The sequence below is a fragment of the Anastrepha obliqua genome, chromosome 1 (genome assembly GCF_027943255.1).
Source record: "Anastrepha obliqua isolate idAnaObli1 chromosome 1, idAnaObli1_1.0, whole genome shotgun sequence".
NCBI classification, from domain to species: Eukaryota; Metazoa; Arthropoda; class Insecta; order Diptera; family Tephritidae; genus Anastrepha; species Anastrepha obliqua.
In genome coordinates this window covers 135171032-135193529 of record NC_072892.1, presented here as the reverse complement: position 1 = coordinate 135193529, position 22498 = coordinate 135171032, and the positions used below count along the sequence as shown (strand labels likewise).

The 22498-nt window shown below is 36.4% G+C and overlaps 1 protein-coding gene across 2 annotated transcripts in view; it reads right to left on the bottom strand.

Annotated features, from left to right (window-relative positions):
- The window catches only part of LOC129236226 (uncharacterized), an 84869-nt gene that overhangs the window by 25120 nt on the left and 37251 nt on the right, over positions 1-22498 (bottom strand). Inside the window, exons 2-4 of one of the 2 annotated variants that reach the window (XM_054870484.1) lie at positions 4224-4371; positions 2516-2617; positions 992-1911 (exon numbers count right to left, since the gene is read on the bottom strand). In XM_054870484.1, coding sequence (XP_054726459.1) covers positions 1895-1911; positions 2516-2617; positions 4224-4371 — 267 coding nt within the window. In that variant the 3' untranslated portion in view covers positions 992-1894. Of the gene's footprint in view, positions 1-991; positions 1912-2515; positions 2618-4223; positions 4372-22498 lie in introns of those variants that run through there. The other variant, XM_054870483.1, reaches the window with a different exon arrangement.

Below are 22498 nucleotides of genomic sequence, written 5' to 3'. Positions count from 1 at the left end.
TTTATACTAACCCAAGTATTCCGAGTGTCTACCATCAGCAAGAGTTGTTGTCTTTAAAGCTCGTTAGTAGCTTTTCAAGGCAAAACTAAGCGGTGCAAATAAATTTGTGCTGTGACGGCTACTGCATAAGTAAAACATAATTCAAATATAAATAAAATGAAAATTATGCTAAAGAAAAACTTCAAAGGTTTTATTGCATTACAAAACTTTATTTCTAATAACTATAATAATTTTGCTATGAAATAAACAGTGGGCAATTAAAATAAGGCGTACATAAAAAATAATGAGAAAACCGTAATAAATAAAAAATAAAAAAATAATAGGAAAAAAAACAAAAAATAATAATAGGTTAACGGTAATAAACACAAAATAAAAAAAAATTGGTAAAAAATAAAAGATATGTAAAAGAAAAATCAAATAACAAAAATAATAGATGAAAAAAAGTATAATAAAGGTAAAAAAAAAATTGAAAAAATTAAAATCAAATGGAACAAAATTAAATTTAAAAATAAAATTATAAATATAAAAAGTAAATAAATTTTTTGTAGGTAAAAAAAGGTAAAAGTAAAAAAAAAAAAATAATAAAAAAATAAAAACAAATGGAACCGGATTAAATTTAAAAATAAAATGAAAATTATGCTAAAGAAAAACTTCAAAGGTTTTATTGCATTACAAATCTTTATTTTTAATAACTATAATAATTTTGCTATGAAATAAACAGTGGACAATTAAAATACGGCGTAAATAAAAAATAATGGGGAAAAAGTAATAAATAAAAAATTGGTAAAAAATGAAAAAATGGTAAAAAAAGAGTAGGTAAAAAGAAACAAATTACAAAAATAATAGGTGAAAAAATAATAATAAGGGTAAAAAAATAATTGAAAAAAATTGAAAAACAAATGGAACAAAATTAAATTTAAAAATAAAATGAAAAATATAAAAAATAAAAAAATTTTGTTTTATACAATCAAATCAAACAATAAATAAATATCGAAAAAGCTGTGAAATAAAAATATTGCTTAAAAAATTAACACAAAAATGTACAAAGTATACAAATTATTAATGGCTTAGAATCATATTTAATAAATTTTGTTGTTTTTTTTTCTTTCTCTTTTATGCATTTAACAATTTTGAATGACTACATTAATAAACGATAAAAACTTAAAGAATTTCTCTTTAACAACTAAATAAAAATAATTAAATAAAAATTTAATATTATTGATGACTAATGTTTAGTAAAAATGACTGATTGTGCATTGATTGCTAAGTAGGTGGCTGGTGAATTAAGCTGTGTGTTGCGTACGATATCTGAATTTACGAGAAAAATAATTTAAAGGCTTGTATATCCGCTTCCGTTTGCAAAGATGCAAATTTCTCTATAGACTCCTGTTACACCAATTACATTTTTTTTTTTTTCAAATTTATTATTTTACCTACATACAAATGCCCAGTGAATGTTGTTTGGTATTGTTGTTGCCATACTACGGCCGCCGCTGCTGTTGCCCATATTGATGTGCTTATTTTTACTGTTATTTGTGCAACCGGTGATATTATTTTGCAATTAATCAGTGCGTTAATAATTTATTTAAACTTAATTAGCGATAAAAATGGCGTTCAATCCAAGCAAAGCTTATGCGTGTATGTGTGTGTGTGTGTGTGTATGCAAGTGAGGTTCAAGCATACGTTGCGCTTAAATATACTTTTGCGTGTGACTTATATTTATTTATACTTATATATTTATGTATATATATATATACATATATATATATTTATATGCGTGTGTGTGTGTGTGTGTGTGCGTATTTCGATAAGCTTGTAAGCGTGTTGCAGTGCTGCTGTATGTTGGCTGTTTTAACTTTGGCGATCGCTTTTGTGACTCATAAGCATTTAATGCTTAACCGCGTACGAATCCTGTTAGAAAATAACAACAACAACAATGATTGTGACATATTGATTAAAATGTATGGATTGCACTGTGGTATTAATTAATTATTATTTATGTATGTGAGTATGTATGTATGCATGCATGTGTGTGTGTGTGTATGTGTATATGCAATATAAGTAATACCGCCTTTCGTTTTGCATGGCTACTCAGAAGTGCTCTAGTTGCTTTCTATTCTTTCATTTCCAATACAATTGTCTCTACAAGTATACACATACACATACACATACACCAGTATGTAGAACAAAAACAATATTGACTTATTCATTTATCTACTTATGCATAGTATTTGAACTAATAAAGCTTTTGTTTTCTTTGTCCTTCGTATTTTTGCAATAATCTTTTGCTTCGATTCACTTTCAAATTGCAAGAAAATTATTTTTGTTTTTTTTCTATGTTGGGTGATTTGCTTTTTAATTTGGTTGGTTGATTGAGGAGGTGTAAAGCTTTAGTTTTTTTTTTCTTTTTTGTTTGTTTTATCAATAGTTTTTGGTAGGAGAATATGTGTGCTTGAGTGGGAAGACGGATGTATGTGGCTGACTATATGGGTGGTAATTGTTTTTTAAAGTTTACTTTGTTGTTGTGGCGGCACGAAACCATATCCGGAAGCGCCAACGATCACGCCGCTGGTCTCATCGTAGGGATTTGGTGGCGATGGTGGGAAGAGTACGGGACCTGGTGGGAAAATAAAAAACGAGAAAGTGATAAATTATGCGCTAAGAAAGGATACAATTATGAATTTAATTACATACACTAAGATATTCTTTTTTGGAAGGAGTATGAAAGTTTGTAAATTAAAATCGTAGACCGAATACAAAAGTCTGTGCAAAGTAATGGTATAAGGTATTAAACAAATTCCTAGACTATTACTACTATTACTTTCACAAGCTTTGCTCTCCGGACCACTGTAGTCTTTTCTAAGCGGAAGTAGTGGATTGGTTGCTTTTCTATAATTACAGTAAAGGATGTAAATATCTACCCCGACAGCCAAGCGGCAATAAGCGCCTTGGGCTTGTTGCTTATTCGTTCGAAATTAATCGGGGAGTGCCTGACTTCATTCTCAATTGCATCCGCATACTTCGATATTAAGCTCATTTGGGTACCCGGTCTTAGCGGCATAGAGGGAAACTGCTGGGCTGATGAGCTGGCTAGACAGGGGACCCTGGAGATGGTTTCATTGCAAACTTAGAGGTTATGAGCTCTCCTGAAAACCTATGGTCTACTTCTGGAAAGAGTACTCCTGATTGTGCACTCAGCGAGCGCTGGGCTTGTTCACTATCCTGCAAAGTCGCGAGATGCTTGTGGTTACGGGTAGATCGGGAGCGCTCGAGGAAACTTCTAAGGCTAACAAAACCGTAGGTCTCGATTTTGGTATGTATCCTTGTCGGACATAGCGCCGTCTTGATCAAAATAAACGTTGTCCAGATCAATACCATCCAATTCCGGCCATAAAAAATCGTTAATCATCTGTCGTTAGCGCAATACATTCACCGTAACTGTTGCTCCAGCTTCAGAAAAAGTAAGGTCCAATGACTCCGCCGGACCATAAACTGCACCAAACAGTCACACGTTGAGACTTTTCAACAATAACTCTTGGGTTTTCTGAGCCCAAGATTCGACAATTTTGCTTGTTGACGAAGCCATCGAGGTGGAAATGGGCCTCATCAATCAAGATGATTTTTCGATGGAATTCCGGATCATTTTCATGCATTTCAACGACCAAATAGGCAACGACACGACGTTGTTGCTAATCGGCTGACTTGAGTTCTTGTGTTAACTGGACTTTATAAGCCTTAAGACCCAAATCTTTATGCAAAATACGGTGTAATGACGTTTACGGAATGCCTAATTCCAAAGAATGACGAGGAATGGACAAACCTGGGTGTTCTTCAACACTTTCAGCTACAGACGCAATATTTTCGGCTGTTCTTGAGCGACGTGCACGGGTTTTATTCTTCACATCACTAACTTGTCCCAACAGCTCGAATTTTTTCATCAATTTTTGTATTGCGGTCCGACAAGGTGCTTCACGATGACCCAAAAATATTCGAGTTTTACGAACCGTCTCTGTGTATCGTTCCATTTTTATTAAATGGCGTAGTTTCTATGTACTTGTCAAATATCAAAAAATGACAGCTTCAAAAGTGACATCTACCGAAATAGCGGGCTATTCAAAATAACACCTGTTATTGGAAAAACCTTTCCTCTTCCGAAGAAACGTTTCTCACTAAAATGTGTATTATAAAAAAATGGCGCTTCATCGATTACCAGTTATGCTTACCTCGGTCATTGCGCGCATCCCGGATTGCATTTGGAGACGATAGACCACCAGCGCCCAATGGGTTGTAGTTGAACTTTGTTGGAATGGGGAAGAACTGTTGACCGGCAACCAGAGCCAGTGTCATGCAGATGGCAAGAAGGCAAGCGAACTGCAAAATAAATGGAAAATATAAATAAATAAAAGTATAAATTTTACCATAATAATTTAATTATAATTAAAAAAAAAAATCCAATAGGTGTTGCGCAACATTTCAAATGAATAACATTTTGCTCGAGTGGTAGTATCAAGGTAATGTTTCGTAGAGCATTTACTTGTTATAAAGTAATTAACCATTAATTTTTTTGTTTGTTTTGTTTTTTTTTTTTTGTTTTGGTTTGCGCACATTTTTGTTTTTTGTACCACTTTGTCTGCCTGCCATCTGCCTAGCCCACTAAATGTGCGCTTTAGTGTTTATCGAAGCGTTGCCAATTTGTTGAAACAAACGTGGCGGACTTGAGTTTGATTTATGCGCGAATATGCGCTTTTATGTATACGCGTCTTCTTTATTATTTATATTTTTGTTTTACTATTTTTACGGGAAATGAAAATTGTGTGTGCCAACGTTTGGACAGCCGTCAATTAATTTCAAATATTAAATGATAGTTTGGCATAATATCTTTTCTAAAATATTAAGTTCAAGAAGTTAAAAAGTTCATGTTTCCTTTTTCTGATAGAAAAAATTTCGAAATTTAGATGTAATGGTGTTGTCTATATACACACACTGAAAGCCTGCGGATACCGTATAGAGCAGTTTGAATGTACGCACTTTCAGTCAGGTGATCCATAAGTAGAGTTTAAGAGGTGTGTCGTGTAAGTGAGGCTATATAGAAGGTTCACCCTTAGTGGAGGATGTATAAATTTTGTTGTAGGTTTGACACTTGTGAATGAGGCAGCTGTAGTATACAAAGAAACAAGCACCATTTTTTTGTTATTTAGTAAAAAAGGATTCGAAATCAAAATTGCATGATTAATTTTGCGCCACATATGTATGTCTCTATGATAAGATAACCCTCTTTGGATGATTAATTTTGTGCCACATATGTATGTCTCTATGATACCTTCTGCTCAAATATGAACGAGACTGATTTAATAAAACACAAACGGTTAATTATTGTTCGATTTTTATTTTATCTCCTTCAAAGTAATCACCATTGGAGGCGATACACATATGCCAACGTTTTTTCCAATCATCATAGCATTTCTGGAAGGCCGATTTCGGTATGGATTTCAGTTCCTTCTTCGAATTCTCTTTTATGACTTCAATTGTCTCAAAATGTTTTCCACGGAGCGGCAACTTGAGCTTGGGAAACAGGAAAAAGTCAAATGGAGCCATATCAGGCGAATACGGTGTTTGCGGAACGATATTAACATTATTTTTGTTCAAATAATCGCGAACAAGACGTGATGTGTGAGCTGGTGCATTATCGTGATGCAAGAACCATGACTTGTTGTCCCACAATTACTTCCTTTTACGACGAATGTTCTCGCGCAAACGCCTTAAAACGTCTAAATAATATTCAGCGTTAACCGATCGGCCTTGCGGAAGGAACTCCGAGTGCACCACACCTTCGTAATCGAAAAAAACAGTCATCATAACCTTAATTTTTGAGCGACTTTGGCGTGGTTTCTTGGGTTGATGTACGGCCCTCTTTGAACGATTTGTACCACTGGAAAACACGTGCACGCGATAGAGCAGAGTCCCCATAGGTTGTCTGCAACATTTTTAAGGCGTCTGAAGCCGAAATTTTGTTGGAATAACAAAATTTCAAACAAATTCTTTGTTCAACTTGAATTTCCATCATTAAATTCGAAGAACACACTCGAGCTTGACTTGTTTACAGTAGCACAGAAAACAAACTATGTGACATATCACGCTGAAATTTTCCATGTAAGCTTATAACAGTCCTACCAAAAAACAAAAAATTTATTTTTGCCATATGTCATCCGCGGACCGTTTTATTGATAAAGTCTCGTTCATATTTGAGCAGAAGTAGAGTAGCCCTCTTTGTCATCACAGCAAGACCAACAAGGATATCAGATGTACAATGCAGTTGGAATGTAATGAAATGGAATTGTGAATGCCTGAAAATTTCTTCCAAGCACTGAGGGGATATTACCCATTGCACTTAAAGCTAAGAGAGCAGATTTAACGGATAATGAAGGGCAAGTGGAGTGTGGATTTTTTTATGAATCTTAGCGCTTTGATTCGTAGAAGAGAATGGAGTTCGTTCATTGCCAATACATCCGATTCAAAATTGTACCATCTCAGCTTGGCTGTCCGATTGTTTTTTCCTTGTTCACTCTACTCGGAAGCATAAGGCCTCGACAAGATTCAGTCTTGCGTTGGTTTCGTTAATATATTTGATTTCTGATAGGGTAGGTGATTAGCCTGCCGCTGCAGACCTGTCCTAAGTAGGCGGAATGCCTACCTGTCGTTGCTTAGGAACAACGCCTTCTTACTACTTGGAGCGCCATCTGTGTTTCACATTTTTCTGGCAGAAGGATCCCACAGATGATTGACGACTCCGCTACCACAATTGCCCACTTTCTCTTGCTGACGCCACTGTTGCAATGTGTAACTGTGCCTTTTTCTTTTGTTTTTTGCTTGTTTTAGCAGCCACAATGCAAGTAATGTGCTGACTTTTGTGCGGGAGTAAGGATGGAAAGGATAATGTTGTTGGGGTTGAGGAATGAAATTATTACTTTTTTTTATTTTTTATGAAAAACTAGGAAAGTAGGTAAGTTTGGAAAAGTGCGAGGACCGTGCTTTACGTTTGATTCGAACCCAGAACCTCTGCGATGGCAGGCTAGTGCACTTACGTTAGACTACCGAGGCCGCCTTAGCTGTCTGATTGCACTTATTTAATTATTAGTAAAGGGTGGACCATATAGCGGTTTCTTAAAATTAACAAAAAACAATTCCTGTATATTATCCATTTATTCGAAAATGTAAACATTCGCATTATTTATGGAACATGATTTCATTTATGTGACTCTCCCAACTGGTTTCGTGGGAGTGGGCCTTGTTAACCCAGGTTTGCAAGACTTTGATGATGGTCTCACGAAATGTTTACTCAATACTCGTCTTAAGGGATGGAGTTAATATGTATTCACGGCAACTAATGAAAAAAACAGTCTAACGGCGTCAAATCATAGCTCTGAGCTGTTGAATTCAACTGATCAACTACCAGCGACCTCACAGTTGTTATAACGGGTCACTGCACTATTGGACCCTAGCCAGTAGAATCGGTGTACCTCTAAATGATTTCTGCAGAAACTGTGGACGAAGAGATGAAGAAGAAATTGAGTCGGTACAACACCTCCTCTGTGAATGTCCTGTGAATGTCATATCTTGTCTCCCTGGAGGTAACTAGTCCCTCCTTCTTTAAAAGGTCTAAGTGGTTTAATCAACTTAGTTAAGGGAAGGAAAACAAATGCAAGTACCACAATGGGCCTTAAGGCCGCCGAGTGTCTTGTCTTACACAAGCAACCTGACTAACCTAACCTAACGGCTCCGATTGTAGTTTCTCCTAGAATTTTCAGAAGGCATAGAGGCATAAAGAGTTACAGAGTTTAATATGAAAATGCAGGGTCATTGGATTCTGTTAGTAGACAGAGGGATCAATTGAAGAATATGCTGGCGAGTAGTCCAATAAAGAATGGAGCGAACGAAAATGACTTTTGATATCCTATATGAATACCGAACTGAGAGTGAACTCATAACCAAACTAAGTTTTCCAACATTCATAGTATATAGGAAATTTGATCAGAATTGGGAATGAAGAGCAAATTGAGAACCATAACAAGGAGAGAAAAAGTGACACATTTTAAAAAGTTTTTCATTATTAGAAAAACTTGTTTCCTCATTTGATGCTTCGTGCCTTGGTGCCTCGAACCCGTGCACTTCCGAACGGTAGTCACGTACCAATCCACTCTGCTATGGCGGCTGTTTTTAACCGCGGCGAGAATTTTTAGTTGTTTTTGCAGCATGTTGCAAAGAAATTGTTCACTAAGTTACTTCCTTCCAGCTACTTATACGGCTCTAGAATAATCGTATTTGTAAGCTAATTGAAATGCAACCCTTAGAAGGTGTTAAGACCAATGAAAAATAAAAATATGTTTGTGTAACATTTTTGTAATTTTAATTTAAGGGAATAATTCAAGCAATCTCCCGTATACACTTTTTTTAATTTCCTTCTGTATTTCAGTACCTGCGTGTCCTTTATCAGTTGGTGCCGTTTTGTCTTTTTATTCCCATTATTCTGTTCTTCGCCCTCTGTTCTGTTCTTCGCCCTCTGTTCTGTTCTTCGCCCTCTGCTATTCTCTGTGTGGAACAATGGATTCTTTAGGGCTCTACATGATCAGCCAACCTAACATATCACAGATAATTGTGCTTGATAGTCTGGGTCTGGTGATGAACAAGGACAAAACGAAGTACCTCATGTCATCAAACAAACAGTCGGCGCACTCGCGTATCGGCACCCACGTCACAGTTGACAGCTCCGATTTCGAGGTTGGAAAATACTTCGTTTATTTAGGAACCAGCATTAACACCGATAAAAATGTCAGCTTTGAAATCCAACGTAGAATTTTTCTTGCCAACAAGCACTACTGTGGACTAAGTAGGCAATTGAGTCGTGAAGTCCTCTCTCAGCGAATAAAACTTACACTCTACAAGGCTCTCATCATGTCCGTCCTAACGCATGGCCCAGAAGCGTGGACGATGACAATATCCGATGAAGCGACGCTTTTACTGTTTGAGAGAAATATTCTGCGTAAGATTTTGGGACCTTTGCACGTTGGCAGCGGCGAATATCGCAGGCGATGGAACGATGAGCTGTATGAGCTTTACGACGACATAGACATAGCGCAGCGAATAAAGATCTAGCGGCTACGTTAGCTGGGTCATGTCGTCCGAATGGATACAAACGCTCCAGTTCTGAGAGTATTCTCCTTTGCGTTGGAAAGATCAGGTGGAGAAGGACTTGACTTCACTTGGTATGTCCAACTGGCGCCGGTTAGCAAAAGAAAGAAAGAACTGGCGCGCTTTGTTAAACTCGGTCAAAACCGCGTAAGCGGTGATCCCGCCAATTAAGAGGAAGAAAAATCTTTACATGGCTAAAACGCAGTGCATGGGTTTTGGCTTTTGGTTTTGCGTTGTTTTAAATTCAACTTACTTGTTTTTGAAGGCATCGAGCGATCTGTTTCTTATATTTTTTCTTCTTATCTCTGCCTTGGTTGGTTGGTTGGTTTAAGGGTGACCCCGCATCGGAGTGCCACATAGACTACAAGTTGGGTCCGTTGTGTTGCCCTAGAGCTCATTATCTTATTTGATTTCCCCACCTAACCGAGATTTTTATTGTAGATTTTGGTCAAAGATATTAATTCGTTTCGAGAATTTGATGAGAGATTCGATTCTCAGGTCCGAGAGTACTAAAAGATTGTCAATTGTTGGAGAGCCTAGAAGAGCGAGTCGACTTCTGTCTAGACCGGGACAACTGCACAGCAAATGTCTGCTCGATACTTCCTCATCTTCGTCCTCGCAGTATCTGCACAGATCGTTTTGAGGAACCCCGAGCCGACTTGCGTGAGTGCCCAAAAGGCAGTGGCCGGTGATAAGAGATATTATATGCCTTAGTTCGTGTTTCGAAAGACTTATAAGGGTTTTTTTCTGTTTCAGATTGTAGGATGTCCAGATTTGTCTGGTCGTAACGCAAGTAGTTTCCACTCGCCACCTCCGATCAGCAATGCTGTGAAATTCTCGATCAATGAGTAATTTACAATGATGAGCAATTGCATTTTAACATAAATAAGTTACATCGCCAGCTCTGTGGGCTTAAATCGATTTAAATTTGAACAAATTTATTAGAAAATAGATTAGCACCAAAAAAGCCCAACTTAATTTCCAATGGATGTATAACAGATTATTTTCATTTTTTTTCAAAACTTTGAGCTTTAAACTTTTACTAACAAATTGAATAAATAAATTTTTTCAAGCAAAATCAGAGCATTAATGAGTTTTTGAAGATCATTTTTGCAACTAACTTCAACTATTTGCTAATTTCAACCCGCATAATTGCTGCACCTGCTATTGCACAGCCATGTTTGCTTGCACACGCAGATATATAAATATACATTTATATATATGTATCATGTTGTATATATATACACATGTTTTGCATTGATTCGTGTCTGTCCATTGTCGCACTCCCGCACCGCTGATATGCAGCCAAGTGTGAGAATATATATGGGCGTACTTGAACTACTTCTGGTATATGTAAGTGCATACATGCATATATCCATATCTATGTATGGACTTTTTTGTAACTACATGTTTCTGTACACATATTTTTATTTAGATGCTTGTGTGTTCGCATTCCTTTCGAGGCCATTATCACACACAGTTTTCGTACACTTCCACTTGGTGTTGACAATCTTGTTTTCGCCCATTTGAATAGTTTTCGTTTTTTTGCTTTTAATTTTTGTCCTCTAAGCACCGCTTATTACGAAAACAAATAAATCGCAAATGAAAACAATTAAGCAACTTTTGGTTGATTGTGCGTTGTACCGGTGGCAAATGGCAGGTAATTACATGGGCACCCAGGCGTATGAGTATCATTGCAAGTGCAATACCGTGCAATAGTGACAAGCACGCGATTCTAAATTTTATTATATAGCAGTGTTAATTACAACTTTCAGCAAAGTACCTACATATTTGTTGTTCTCAACATATGCACACACACATTTTTCGTATGTGCATTGGTGTGCGAGTACCATTGAAAATTTCAGCCATATTGAAATTTAAATGTATGACCGGCGGTAGCTATTCGCGCCATTTACCACAATTTAAATATAGTTGCAGGCATAATAATGCAGTGTACATTGTATACGGGTATGTCATTGTTCTTTGTCAAAGTCAAAAGCGTAGTTTCTTTTTGAAATACACACATACATACACATATGCACATATAGGCATTTTTCTAATTGATTTTTCTTTTCATAATTGTTGGTTTTATTGCTTTTACAGTTTTTTATATATTTTTCTATTTTTTATACTTATTTTGACTTCAATTCAGTTGAACTGCGCTTACGTTCTGTTTGCCATGTCTCGTGTTTGCTGTCTGTCAATTTTGTTATTATTATTGTTATAACGACTATTATAACAATAACGAGTTCTGCTCTTTTAATTTTGTCATTGGCATACACGTTAACAAGTCTATTCGAAATCAAATGTTGACCTAAACGTTAATAAAAAAAAATACCTCAAGAAAATATGAGTAACATTCGTCGATATTAGTCCACTGAAGTGACGTGATTTTGCAGTTGTTGCGCAGACAATAATGAAATGTTCAGTGTCAGTGAATTCTTAAATTGTTGCCGCAAGAACACAGACACATAATGCAGCAGGCAGGCACAGACTGTGGTGCACTAAATGACATATCACACATACATATACATATATTATACTTACATATATATGAATGAATGAATGAACGAACGAATATGTTCGCTTGAGATTTCGATAAGTAAAAACGTGTTTGCTTGTAAGTAAAAATATTTAAGTAAATGCAGTTCTTTGTAGTCATGTGTAATTCCCACCTTTACATATTTTATTGATTATTTGACTGACTTTGTATTTAATTTATTGATTTTGACTTTTTTTAAGATTTTTTCCTCCCACAGCGAAAATTGTGGAAGTCGTGCGAAAACACCCACAAAATCAAGATAGTTGGTAAAGATAATATATTATAATTGATTATAAATAATATATGAGGCACTCAACCATTTGAAATGTTAGCGTAAAAGGGGCGATACAAAAAGTCAGCAGAATAAACCGCATATTTGTATGGTAATTGACCAAAAATAGTAGCAAAGCGCAAAAAAAATTTAAAGCTAGCCATTTTTTTGGCAAAAAAATTGTACAAAAACAATTCTTTTTTTTGTAGGAATCTTAATTTTTTTATATAATAGTAAGAAGCTCTATATCTTATAAAATAATGTGCCGAAATTGTATGCAAACAATTAAATGTAGTATAGGTTCCAAGCATCATTTAGGTATCTCGATCTCCAACTTCCCTAGCTATCATGTCAACGAAAAGGGGAACAGATAAACTTGGCTAGAAGTTATTGCTCTCGCCTATATCAAACTCAATGCAATTAGACTGTTATAAACAACCTCAACCATCTGTGCGATCCTTCTGGCAGAAAAATGTGAAACAAAGATGGCGTTCTAAACAGTTGGAAGGCGTTGTTTCTAAGCAACGTCAGGTGGACATTTCCACTATTTAGGACTGGTAGCGGCAGGCTAGTCATCTGTCACCTACCCTGTCAGAAATCAAAAACAGATTAGCGAAACCAAAGCAAGATGGAGGCTTGTCGAGGCCTTATGCTCCCGAGAGGAGTGAACAAGCAAAAAAACAAACGATAAGTGGATAAATTCCCGATGCCATTGGTGCAAGAATCAAATTGTACGTTAAAATAAACAAATTGCTCACCTACTCAAGGTATCATAAAAAGATATTATTCGACCAAACTTAATAAAATATTGCATAACTTGGTGTCCTCATTTGCTAGTACTAAATTGTATTTATTTAGAATTAATTAATTATTCCAATAAAAATAATACAAAAACAAAATTTGCGTGAAGAATAAGTTCGTATTTCTTACTGCTAGGGATAGCCAGACATGATAAAAAATACTAATAAAAAATATAAAAAAAAATTGTCAAATAGCGGTCCCCCCTTGACAGGCAATAGTACATTTTTGCCATGAAAGTTTCTTATAAAAAACGATCTGCCGTTTGGAGGGCCCATCATTTGTATCACCACATTAAGCCACACACCCAAAAGTGGAGGGAGAGAGAGACGAAGAGAATCTTGGCTGTTTAAAGCTTTTCAGGATGTTTTCTAAAATCCTGATGTTTCATTTTTTTTTTATTACAAACATAGATACAATATAGAATACATAACACTGTTTGTTGACACTGCAACTAGTTACACATGAACTAACGAGCAGCACAATTTTAGTAACATAAAGAGAATTTTGTGAAGAGATTTTAATAGTTCCTTTCTTAAGTTAATAGCCATCATGCCAGGTCATGTGGTTTCATTCGATGGAGTCATCGGGTTAGGCCTGTGGTATTCAGTAGTTTGTTAGCTTCCTCATTCATGTGCCTTTGAAACCTGAGGGAGTGGGTTTCTGCTTGTTTTTTAATTTCTTCAGCGACTGTAGGGATCTTGAGGTCACGATGAATATCTTTATTGCGAACGAACCAAGGTGAGTTGAGAATATCTCGAAGGATTTTATTCTAGAGTCATTGTAGTATATTTATATTACTTTGACTAGCGCAACCCCATAGTTGCGTGCCATGGGACCATACAGGGTTTATGATTTGTTTATACATAGATTATTTTTTATATATGGATAGCTTTGATTTTCGTCCAATTAGCCATTTCATTTTGATTATCTTCAGATGGATTTCATGCCGTTTGAGTTTTACATGCTCCTTCCATCGAAGCTTAGCATCGAGGTATTTTGCAGTATTTGCATGTGGTATTGCGGCACCTAGCAGTATTATTGGATTGTGTTTCACTTTTTTGTTGGTGAAGTGTACATGAACTGACTTGACATTGTTCAATTTTATGCGCCAAGTCTTCGTCCATTCTTCAGTAGCGTTTGTTGCAATTTGAAGTTTGGATGTTTCATGTGCATATTAATAATCGAATCCAGTACCTAATATTAAAATATTTCTTACAATGCACTTTCTTCTTATTCTAAAATTTTTTTTTTTTTTGAAAAAAGTGCTTTCACATATCAAACATTGAGTAGGTTGCGTTACTTTGCTTTTAGTTTTTTTGTTTTTTTTTTTGTACATATTTTTTACTTAGCAAAATTTCGTACTTCACCTACTATTACCATTACTTTTTGCTTGCATTACAAATTAGTTGCATGTCGCAAGCCGACTGCGTGCCGTCGTACTATTTTCGCTTTTAACTACCAACATTCACTTGGCAAATTTGCATGTTAAAAGGAATTTTACTCTTTGTTACAAATTTTCAGCATTTAAATCAACTTAGTAGCCTGAGTGTCTTACCAAACGATTTTGCTGTAGCTAAACGATACGATTTGCATAATATGCTAAGCAATTAAATACTTCACTCTTCCAAGGCAATAATCCATGTATGGAATTTCGTTACGAAAGATTAATACTTAAAAAATGTTTAAATAATAATAATAACTAATATTATTTAATATTGTGATATTATTATTATTTAAATTTATATTTATTAATATTATATTTATCCAGCTGACTAAATTCAATTTGCTTTTTTAGAAACTAGAGAACGGAATAATCATGGAAAGTTGCCAGAGAGGTAGATTTAGGCCAGCTAACCTAATATGGTAACGCATAAGTTAATCATACCCATCTAGAAGAGACACTCAAAGTTGATGGCATAGTTGAAGGGTGACCTGTTGATTGGTGTGGCTCAAATCCAAGATCTTTTCTTATCCACAAAGGTGCTATACTGCGCCAGAAAAGCTATGCGAAACTTGTTTGTTGAATACTGATTCGGAAAGTAAATGTCCATGTCTCAAAAGCGTGGCGCGGGTGCAGGTTTTTGTGCGATTATTTTTCAGAGTATGTCGAAAAATAATGGAAAAAGAAAGCTACAATATTTTTGAAAAATTTTATAACGTCCGACATATACATACCTACGTGTGGGGCACTGCTCTTCTCAATGCTTCTTCCAAAAGACTGAATGAGTTTTGTTAAGGGGGGGGAGGGGGGGGGGGGGGTAGGGTCACAAAATCGAAATTTTTTTTCTTCACTCATCTTATAGTAAATCATTTCAAGAATGTTGTATCAAAATTTTAAGTGGATCGGAGCAGAACTCTCAAAGTTATAGTCTTTGTAGGAACTCTACCTCGAATGCGGAGCATCGATAATTTTTCAGAGTCATTTTTTCAAACGCGTTTTTCCCGAAACGACTTCTTAAAAGTCGGTGCCAATCACAACTCCAAAACTATTCAACCGATTCTTTTCAAATTTGGCACACGTTTTCTAAATCAAAAATACCTCCCCCCCACACTGTTTTTTTTATTTTTTTTTTTAAGGTTGTTTTTCACTTACAAATATGGCGAAATTTTTCGCCAAAAATGCTCGTTTTACGTTTTTTTGCCACCAAAACTACAAAAATGAAAAAAAAAATTTTTATTCATGTGGGGGGGAGCATTACGTCATACTTTAACTGAAAAATTGGACTTTTTTAGTTTTAGATGATTCTACGACGAATGCCGATTGGCACCGCAGAGCACCTCTCGAAAAACATATCCCCAAAAAAACTATGTCATGGGCTTATTTGTCAATATTTTATTATTATAATAATATTTTTTAAAAACTTATTGAAAAGATGTACAATAACATGCAACTGATTTTATTAAAGTATCTTAAGCCATATTTCTGTAAAAAATCGAATTCGAACCTGCAGCTAAAAGTATGAGATGTTTGAAGTCCCGATGATTAATTTTTAGATGCTGCTTACTCATTTTTTTATTGCAATTTGTAAGCAAAGGCTTGCCAATGCTTGACTGATTATTAATATTTTTCAACATGATGAGTGGCAAAGAAAGTGTCGACCAGAAAAAGTTAAAGCACTGCACCGATTGAATGTAATTTTGCGGATTATATTTTATCGATAAAATTGTAAAGTAATTTTCTGAAAAGTGGCCACCCTACATAGAACGTAACAATATTGTATTATCTTTATCTACTTTGTCGGAAAAGGTAGATTTCAAGAAATCGATACAGAATTGTTAGCCAGTCGGCATGTCATAGAATTGGATGACCGAAAATTTTTGTCGAAACACTCACACAATATGCAATGGGCAAGCACTTAAGACCAAGAGCTGTGATTTAAAATAATAGAGGGGGTAGCGAAGGGCTTGCCCCAGTGCTGCCCTGAATATTGTTTTGCACTTACTTCACATCGACTTTTACGTTATTTAAAGGAGGTGGGCCTGTGGAGACAATCTCTCAAGAGACATGGTAGCATTTTTAGCCGGTTAACACCGTATTTCCCTGAACTTTGGACAGATTTCTCTATTCGAAAACTGGAGTTTGAGGGTCGTGCCAGGGCAATCTTTCCAAGTAGACTGGATTATAACGAGGGAAAAATCTGCACCGTAGCTGGCAACTTCATATTCACTGACGGGTCCAAGATGGAATGAGGAGTCGTAGCAGCGGTTGCCTGCTAGAATTTTTCAGGAACAAGTCTTACCGAACTTGCAGCCATGCAAAGTGCCTAGGGGACGTGGGAGCTCGGGAGACATTAAAATTTTTTCCGATAGTCGGTGCGGATCCAAACTAGTCAACTCCTGCAGAAGGAAATCAAATATCTTGGGTGTGCAGGTAACATTTCTCTAATCTGGGTTCCAGGACGTAGGAACATATTGGGAAATGAAATTGCTGATGAGCCTGCCGGGAAGGGGACTGAATTGGTCTCAGAGATTTTCTACCCTGGAATTCCACTGTTATTTCGAAAACCCTCTGGCACTAGTACAATAGACAAAGTACTCAGAAAGTTCTGGGAACTCCACGCCATTCGATTTTCAAGCTCGTAGCTGTGATTACCGGTCATCGGACGATCGGCACACACACCCAAAGGATATGGTTACCATTTAACCCCAACTGGAGAAGCTGCAGACCTTTGAGAGCAGTAGACTGGAGAAGAATACTTTCTTTGTAAATGTCCGGGTTTAGCAACTATACGATTAAGGTCTCTGAGAGCTCATTTCTTCGGCAGCCTGGGGCAATGCGTCCACCTAAATCCCATCAATCTTCTCCATTACATCAGCAGCTCAGATAGGCTGCATCAATCTGCCTGTTGGAGGTCTCATAATGGTATCAAAATGGCGCTTTAGTGCTACTTGAGGTGTGCCAGAGCATTTCATCTACCTACCTACCTAAATGATAGGGAGGGAAAGGTGTGGTGGGATTTCGCTGCTCTTCAGCAAATTTTTTAAATTTTCGTATCCAATCGAAATACTACCTTTCAAGTTTTGCAACAGTAAATATACCCAGAATGAATGATTAACTGGATGATTTAGTATTGCTTCTACAACAACAATAACACGAATAGAATGTTTAAAAGTCTACTTCTGTTAATTCTCTCTATTAGTTCTTTATCGAAATGGAACTAATTTTTCACATTTCAAACATTTTATATAAATTGTAATCAATTAAGAAAAAAACATTGCAATTGTTTTAGAAAATCTCTGCCACACATATTCTATTACACCAGCAAACCATGCGCAAACATTCAGAGTTTAAAAATCAAAAGTCTACCACCTCACTGCGCACGTACTCGTAAAATCACTGTTGTCAATTTGCCGTTACCGTTGCTGTCTTGTCGATTTACATTACTCATTTCGAACAGAAGCTGTCACAGTCGCTACGAGCGAATATCTGTCTGCCATCAAACACGAGTCTCTACAGCTCCTGCTGTTAAATGACTGCCATTGTTGCTATGTGTGCATGTGAATATGTAGCGATAGCATTGTTGTGTTTCAAGTCAACGGCACAATAACAATATTCACTTATAATGTTGCTGACGCAGTTGATGCGCATGATAATGTTGCCGGAAATATTGTTGCTAAGCTTTGCCTATTGTTAGTTGTTGCACTAACAGTTGATTTATTGCAAGCTTTGGACATAATTTATGAATGTGTATGCGTATTCGTGATGTTCATATGAAGATAAAGCTCAGGGAGGCGCTCTTTTGTAATTTGTTCTGAGGATAATTAATAATATTTCAATTTAACTTAGAAAAATTGGTAAAGGTGGAAATGTGGGCAGCTGTATTTTTTTTTTTATTTTAACTTTTAATAAATTTATTTTTAGCATTTGCTTGAAAGCAGACAACGTTTTTAACATAAATTATTTAACATGCATGCAGATATACTAATTTCTTCTTCGTTAAAAACTCTGTTTAACGCAAAATGCTGGTCATTTTATTCGCTAAAACTTCTCATTGCTGTTATGTCCACGAAATCGTGTGGTATATTTAATTTTTTATTTTATTTTTGCTTGCGTGAAAAATTAGATGATATTTGTTAAAACATGTGCTGCACAACATGTCTTTTTTCAACTTCTCCGACTTTAACTTCGTTTTTGCCTCAATACACAGCGTTGTGACGTGTAGTTGAAGTTATTTGTGATGATGTTATTATCGCTCTTGTTACTGTCAGCTTTTCGTGCTCGTTTACATTTTTAAGCTGTCAACAGTTGTAAATGTGACTTGTCAAATGAGTGCAACTAAAAATTTAGCAGTTGCTAAATTTCGCCTCGATTTTTGGTTTTCGATTTTCATGACTTTTTTGTTGGTTACTTTTTAACATTTAAAATGTGGCCTCTTTTGTATTTTTTAGTTGGCAATTTTAGCGCTCAAAAAGTTTAAAAGTTGCTGTTACAATCCATGAAATATTTGGAAGTGAGGAGTATGGAAATGCAGACATATTGACATAGTCAAAATAAAAGGTTCTCGATCAGTGCCTATGTGTTTGACATTCTTTCATACAAAAATTAGTGAATCTCAAAAATTTAATACTGTTTGATTAGATCCAAGAGGCACAGATTTCTGCCTATGCGAATGTTATCATAATAATAGCCAAAAAAAAAATAAGCTCTGAAAGAAACATTTATGCGCCTACAATCATCTGCTAGGATGGTAGAATCTGCCGCGATCAAGCCGCATCTTAAATACAATAAGGCAGCTATGGCCTTGAAAAAGTCAATGGATTGCAGTAGCCAGGGATTATCCTGAGTGCGCAAAAATATACATCAATTACCATATATGATGCATCAACTACCATACATGACAGGATACAACTGCAAAAAAATCTTACTACGTGCATACAAAACTGCTAAAGTCGAGACTTCTTTCAAGAAAATTGAAGCTTCGAATATATAAAACCGCCATAAGGCCTACACTCACATACGGTTGCGAAGTCTGGGTGCTGAAATCAAATGAAGGCAATCCAAAAATTTGTTTGGAAAGAAATACTCTCAGAAAGATAGATATTTTGAAGATGAAACCTACCGCATTCGGTACAATGATGAGTTAGGCGCACTTATCAGATGTGCAAATGGTATCAGATGCGTTAAAGCCCAACCCAACGTATGGCGCAGACAATATCTAATGAGCCGTACCTTGGAGTGCTTAACAGAAAGATTCTGTGGAAGATTTTTAGATATTTTCACGTAGGTGATGGAACAATGAGCTGTATGAGCTTTACGACTACATAAACATAGCGCAGCGCATAAACATCCAGCGGTTTCGTTGGCTGGTTCATGTCGTCCGAATGGATATCAACGCTCCGGCTCTAAAGGTATGCAATGCGGTACCAGCTGGTGGTAGCAGATAAAGAGGAAGACCTCCTCTGCGTTGGAAAGTTCAGGTGGAGAAGGACTTGGCTTCACTTGGTGTGTCCAACTGGCGCCGGTTACCTTGCGAAAGAAATGACTGGCACGCTTTGTTAAACTCGACCAAAATCACGTAAGCGGTTATCGCGCCAATCAGAATTGAGAAGACAAGTTGCCACTTCAATATGGAATAACGCTCTCAACATAGTCTTTAATGGAAATGTTACAATAGAAAATGAATTTTTGTGCTTTCAGAAAATCAATCATGGACATCAAGTTCTGTGTACGGTTCTGTGATTCTTATTTATAGTCTTTAGTTGGTATATTCGAAATGGGCTGTGCAAACTTTCTTCCACTAATATATTCCATATTATTATTTTACTCTTCTTTAAATATAAAGTAGAGTAGTTTGATTGAGAAGTGGAATGCTAGTAGAAAAGTTACTTTCAAGGATTTAGTTCCACGCAGGGCAACAGCTCGGCAGTACTCAAAAGTATTTTACTTCGCCAATAAACAAACTCAGTGGAACTATTTTCTACTTCATCTTATAATCATTTTATTATAATGCCTTCCTTTTTGCTTCATACTTCAACTTACGTGAATTCTTATCCTAATCTATCACTCTAATCTCTGGATTAATTGTCCAGCCGCTTTAATCATTTCATTTCTACTCAACGCACACTATCAATTTTATACGCACCAGCGCTTACAACAACAACTAATTGAACTAATTTGCAGCAGGCGTCCATAAATATATATTCCGAATGCGCGTTTAAAATGAATTACCATGGCAAATTGTGGCGCCAATTCGACTCAATTCAGTTTAAAACCGAAATCAAAACAACACCCAGGCGTATGAGTAATCCACAATTAATTGTTTTCACACTCGGCACGACTAGCAAAGTAGCAAATAAAATAGTTTAAAATGAATAATAAATTGAAAAAGTAATGTGCCGGGCATTTATTTTGTGAAAGGCCAAGCGCAGACAAGCAGCCCACTAAGCTGCCCAAATTAATAGCAAAAGAAGCAAATAGCCAGCAAACTAGAAAAGCAGTCATTCAACCCGCCAACTGCTAGTCGTACAGCTCTTAAAAGCCGTAATCAAAGTACTTATACATATTTGTTGAGTAGCTTTTCAAAATGCATGTTTGAAATCGTATATCCCTGGCAGTGATAGTGACTAAGCTCTTTCTGGCTACATTTCTGGTCACTTCAAGCCATTCCAAGCCGTAGTAGTTAGGCGCATGCTAATTGCACTTTTCATATGCAGAACCCGCACTCACTCACTCACTTACTTATACTCATTTTTGCGGTGTATTTATTATAATTTGAGTTATTTATTTTTAGTTGTTAAATGCCTGGCAAACATTTTGTATGATGTTCTTCACTATCTTTGCGGTCGCATCGGCAAATGGCTTTGCTGTGGTCTCTTGGCGTGCATTTGTTGATATCAACATACGTTTTATTGGTAAACAGATACGGCAGAGGTGCACGCACACTGCAATACACACACACAGAAAAACCCACATGTGCGCATAAACTACAAGTCATGTGCTTCGCTAGCAATAAATGCAGCCACATGACTAAATATTCAGTGCACATGTATGTTTGTGTCTGTGTGTGTGTGTGAGTACTTATGGCAATCCACATATCTATATATTCAGCTCATATGTATGTTTCTATGGGCTTGTATGTGGCAGTCCAATCGGTGAAATGCATTCAAATGAAGTTATTCCGTTGTCTACTTAACGAGTTTCGCGCATGCGCGCTTCACTGCGCCAAAATAAATAGACAAATTTAAAGATGTGGGCATGTGCCAATGTACAAATACATGCTTATATATGTATGTACGTACAATAAATGCAACTATTTACACCCTGCAGGTACCAGTTGGGAAATGTGGCTTTTATGAATAAACCGATTTATTTATGTGGGAACATTTACAGAATCGATTCAAAAATGTGCCACAAATATAACTGACCATTTTTCTAAAAAGATTTTTGTTAATTTCTTTCTGAAAAACACAGCAAGACGGACACCTAGTCACTTTGAAACTGCAGGAAAGGAGGCCGTAAGTGCTTTTCCCCTATGTGGTCTTTAATAGGTTTTGTGTAGGGATCTAGTAAATCATTGGCTATACTTGGAGTAGAATAAGCATAAATTAAATTTGGCAAAAAGCCTAGCGTCTTTATAGCGAAAATTTACATAATTTCTTTACAGATGGGTTCGAAATGGCGGAAGAAGTAGAAGCGGCTCAATTTGGTCTCCAAAAGTCTTTCAGACTCACTAATAATTATAGTATATAGAATTCTCTGCCTTGTTGATTGGTGCGATAACCGTTTACGCCAGTCGTTTCTTTCTCATACTAACCGGCGCCAGTTGAAAACGCATTTCCTCCCCTTCTCAACCTGATCTTGATAACGCAGAGGAGGCCTTTCTCTTCCTCTGCTATCACCCGCTGGTACCGTATCGAACACTTTCAGAGTCGGAGCGTTTGTATCCATTCGGACGACATGACCCCGCCAACGAAGCCGCTGGATCTTTATTCGCTGCGCTATATCTATGTCGTCGTAAAGATCATACATCTCGTTGTTCCATCGCCTGCGATACTCGATATTGCTAACGTGCAAAGGTTCAAAAATCTTCTGCAGAATCTTTCTATTAAAAACTTCAAGGGACGCTTCATCAATTTCCGTCACTGTCCACACTTCTGAGTCATACAATAACCCAAAGCAGCACTTGTTGGCAAGATAATAGAATTAACTCCTCTTAATAAACATTTTTATTGATAGTCAAGTGGCTATTAAAACAATT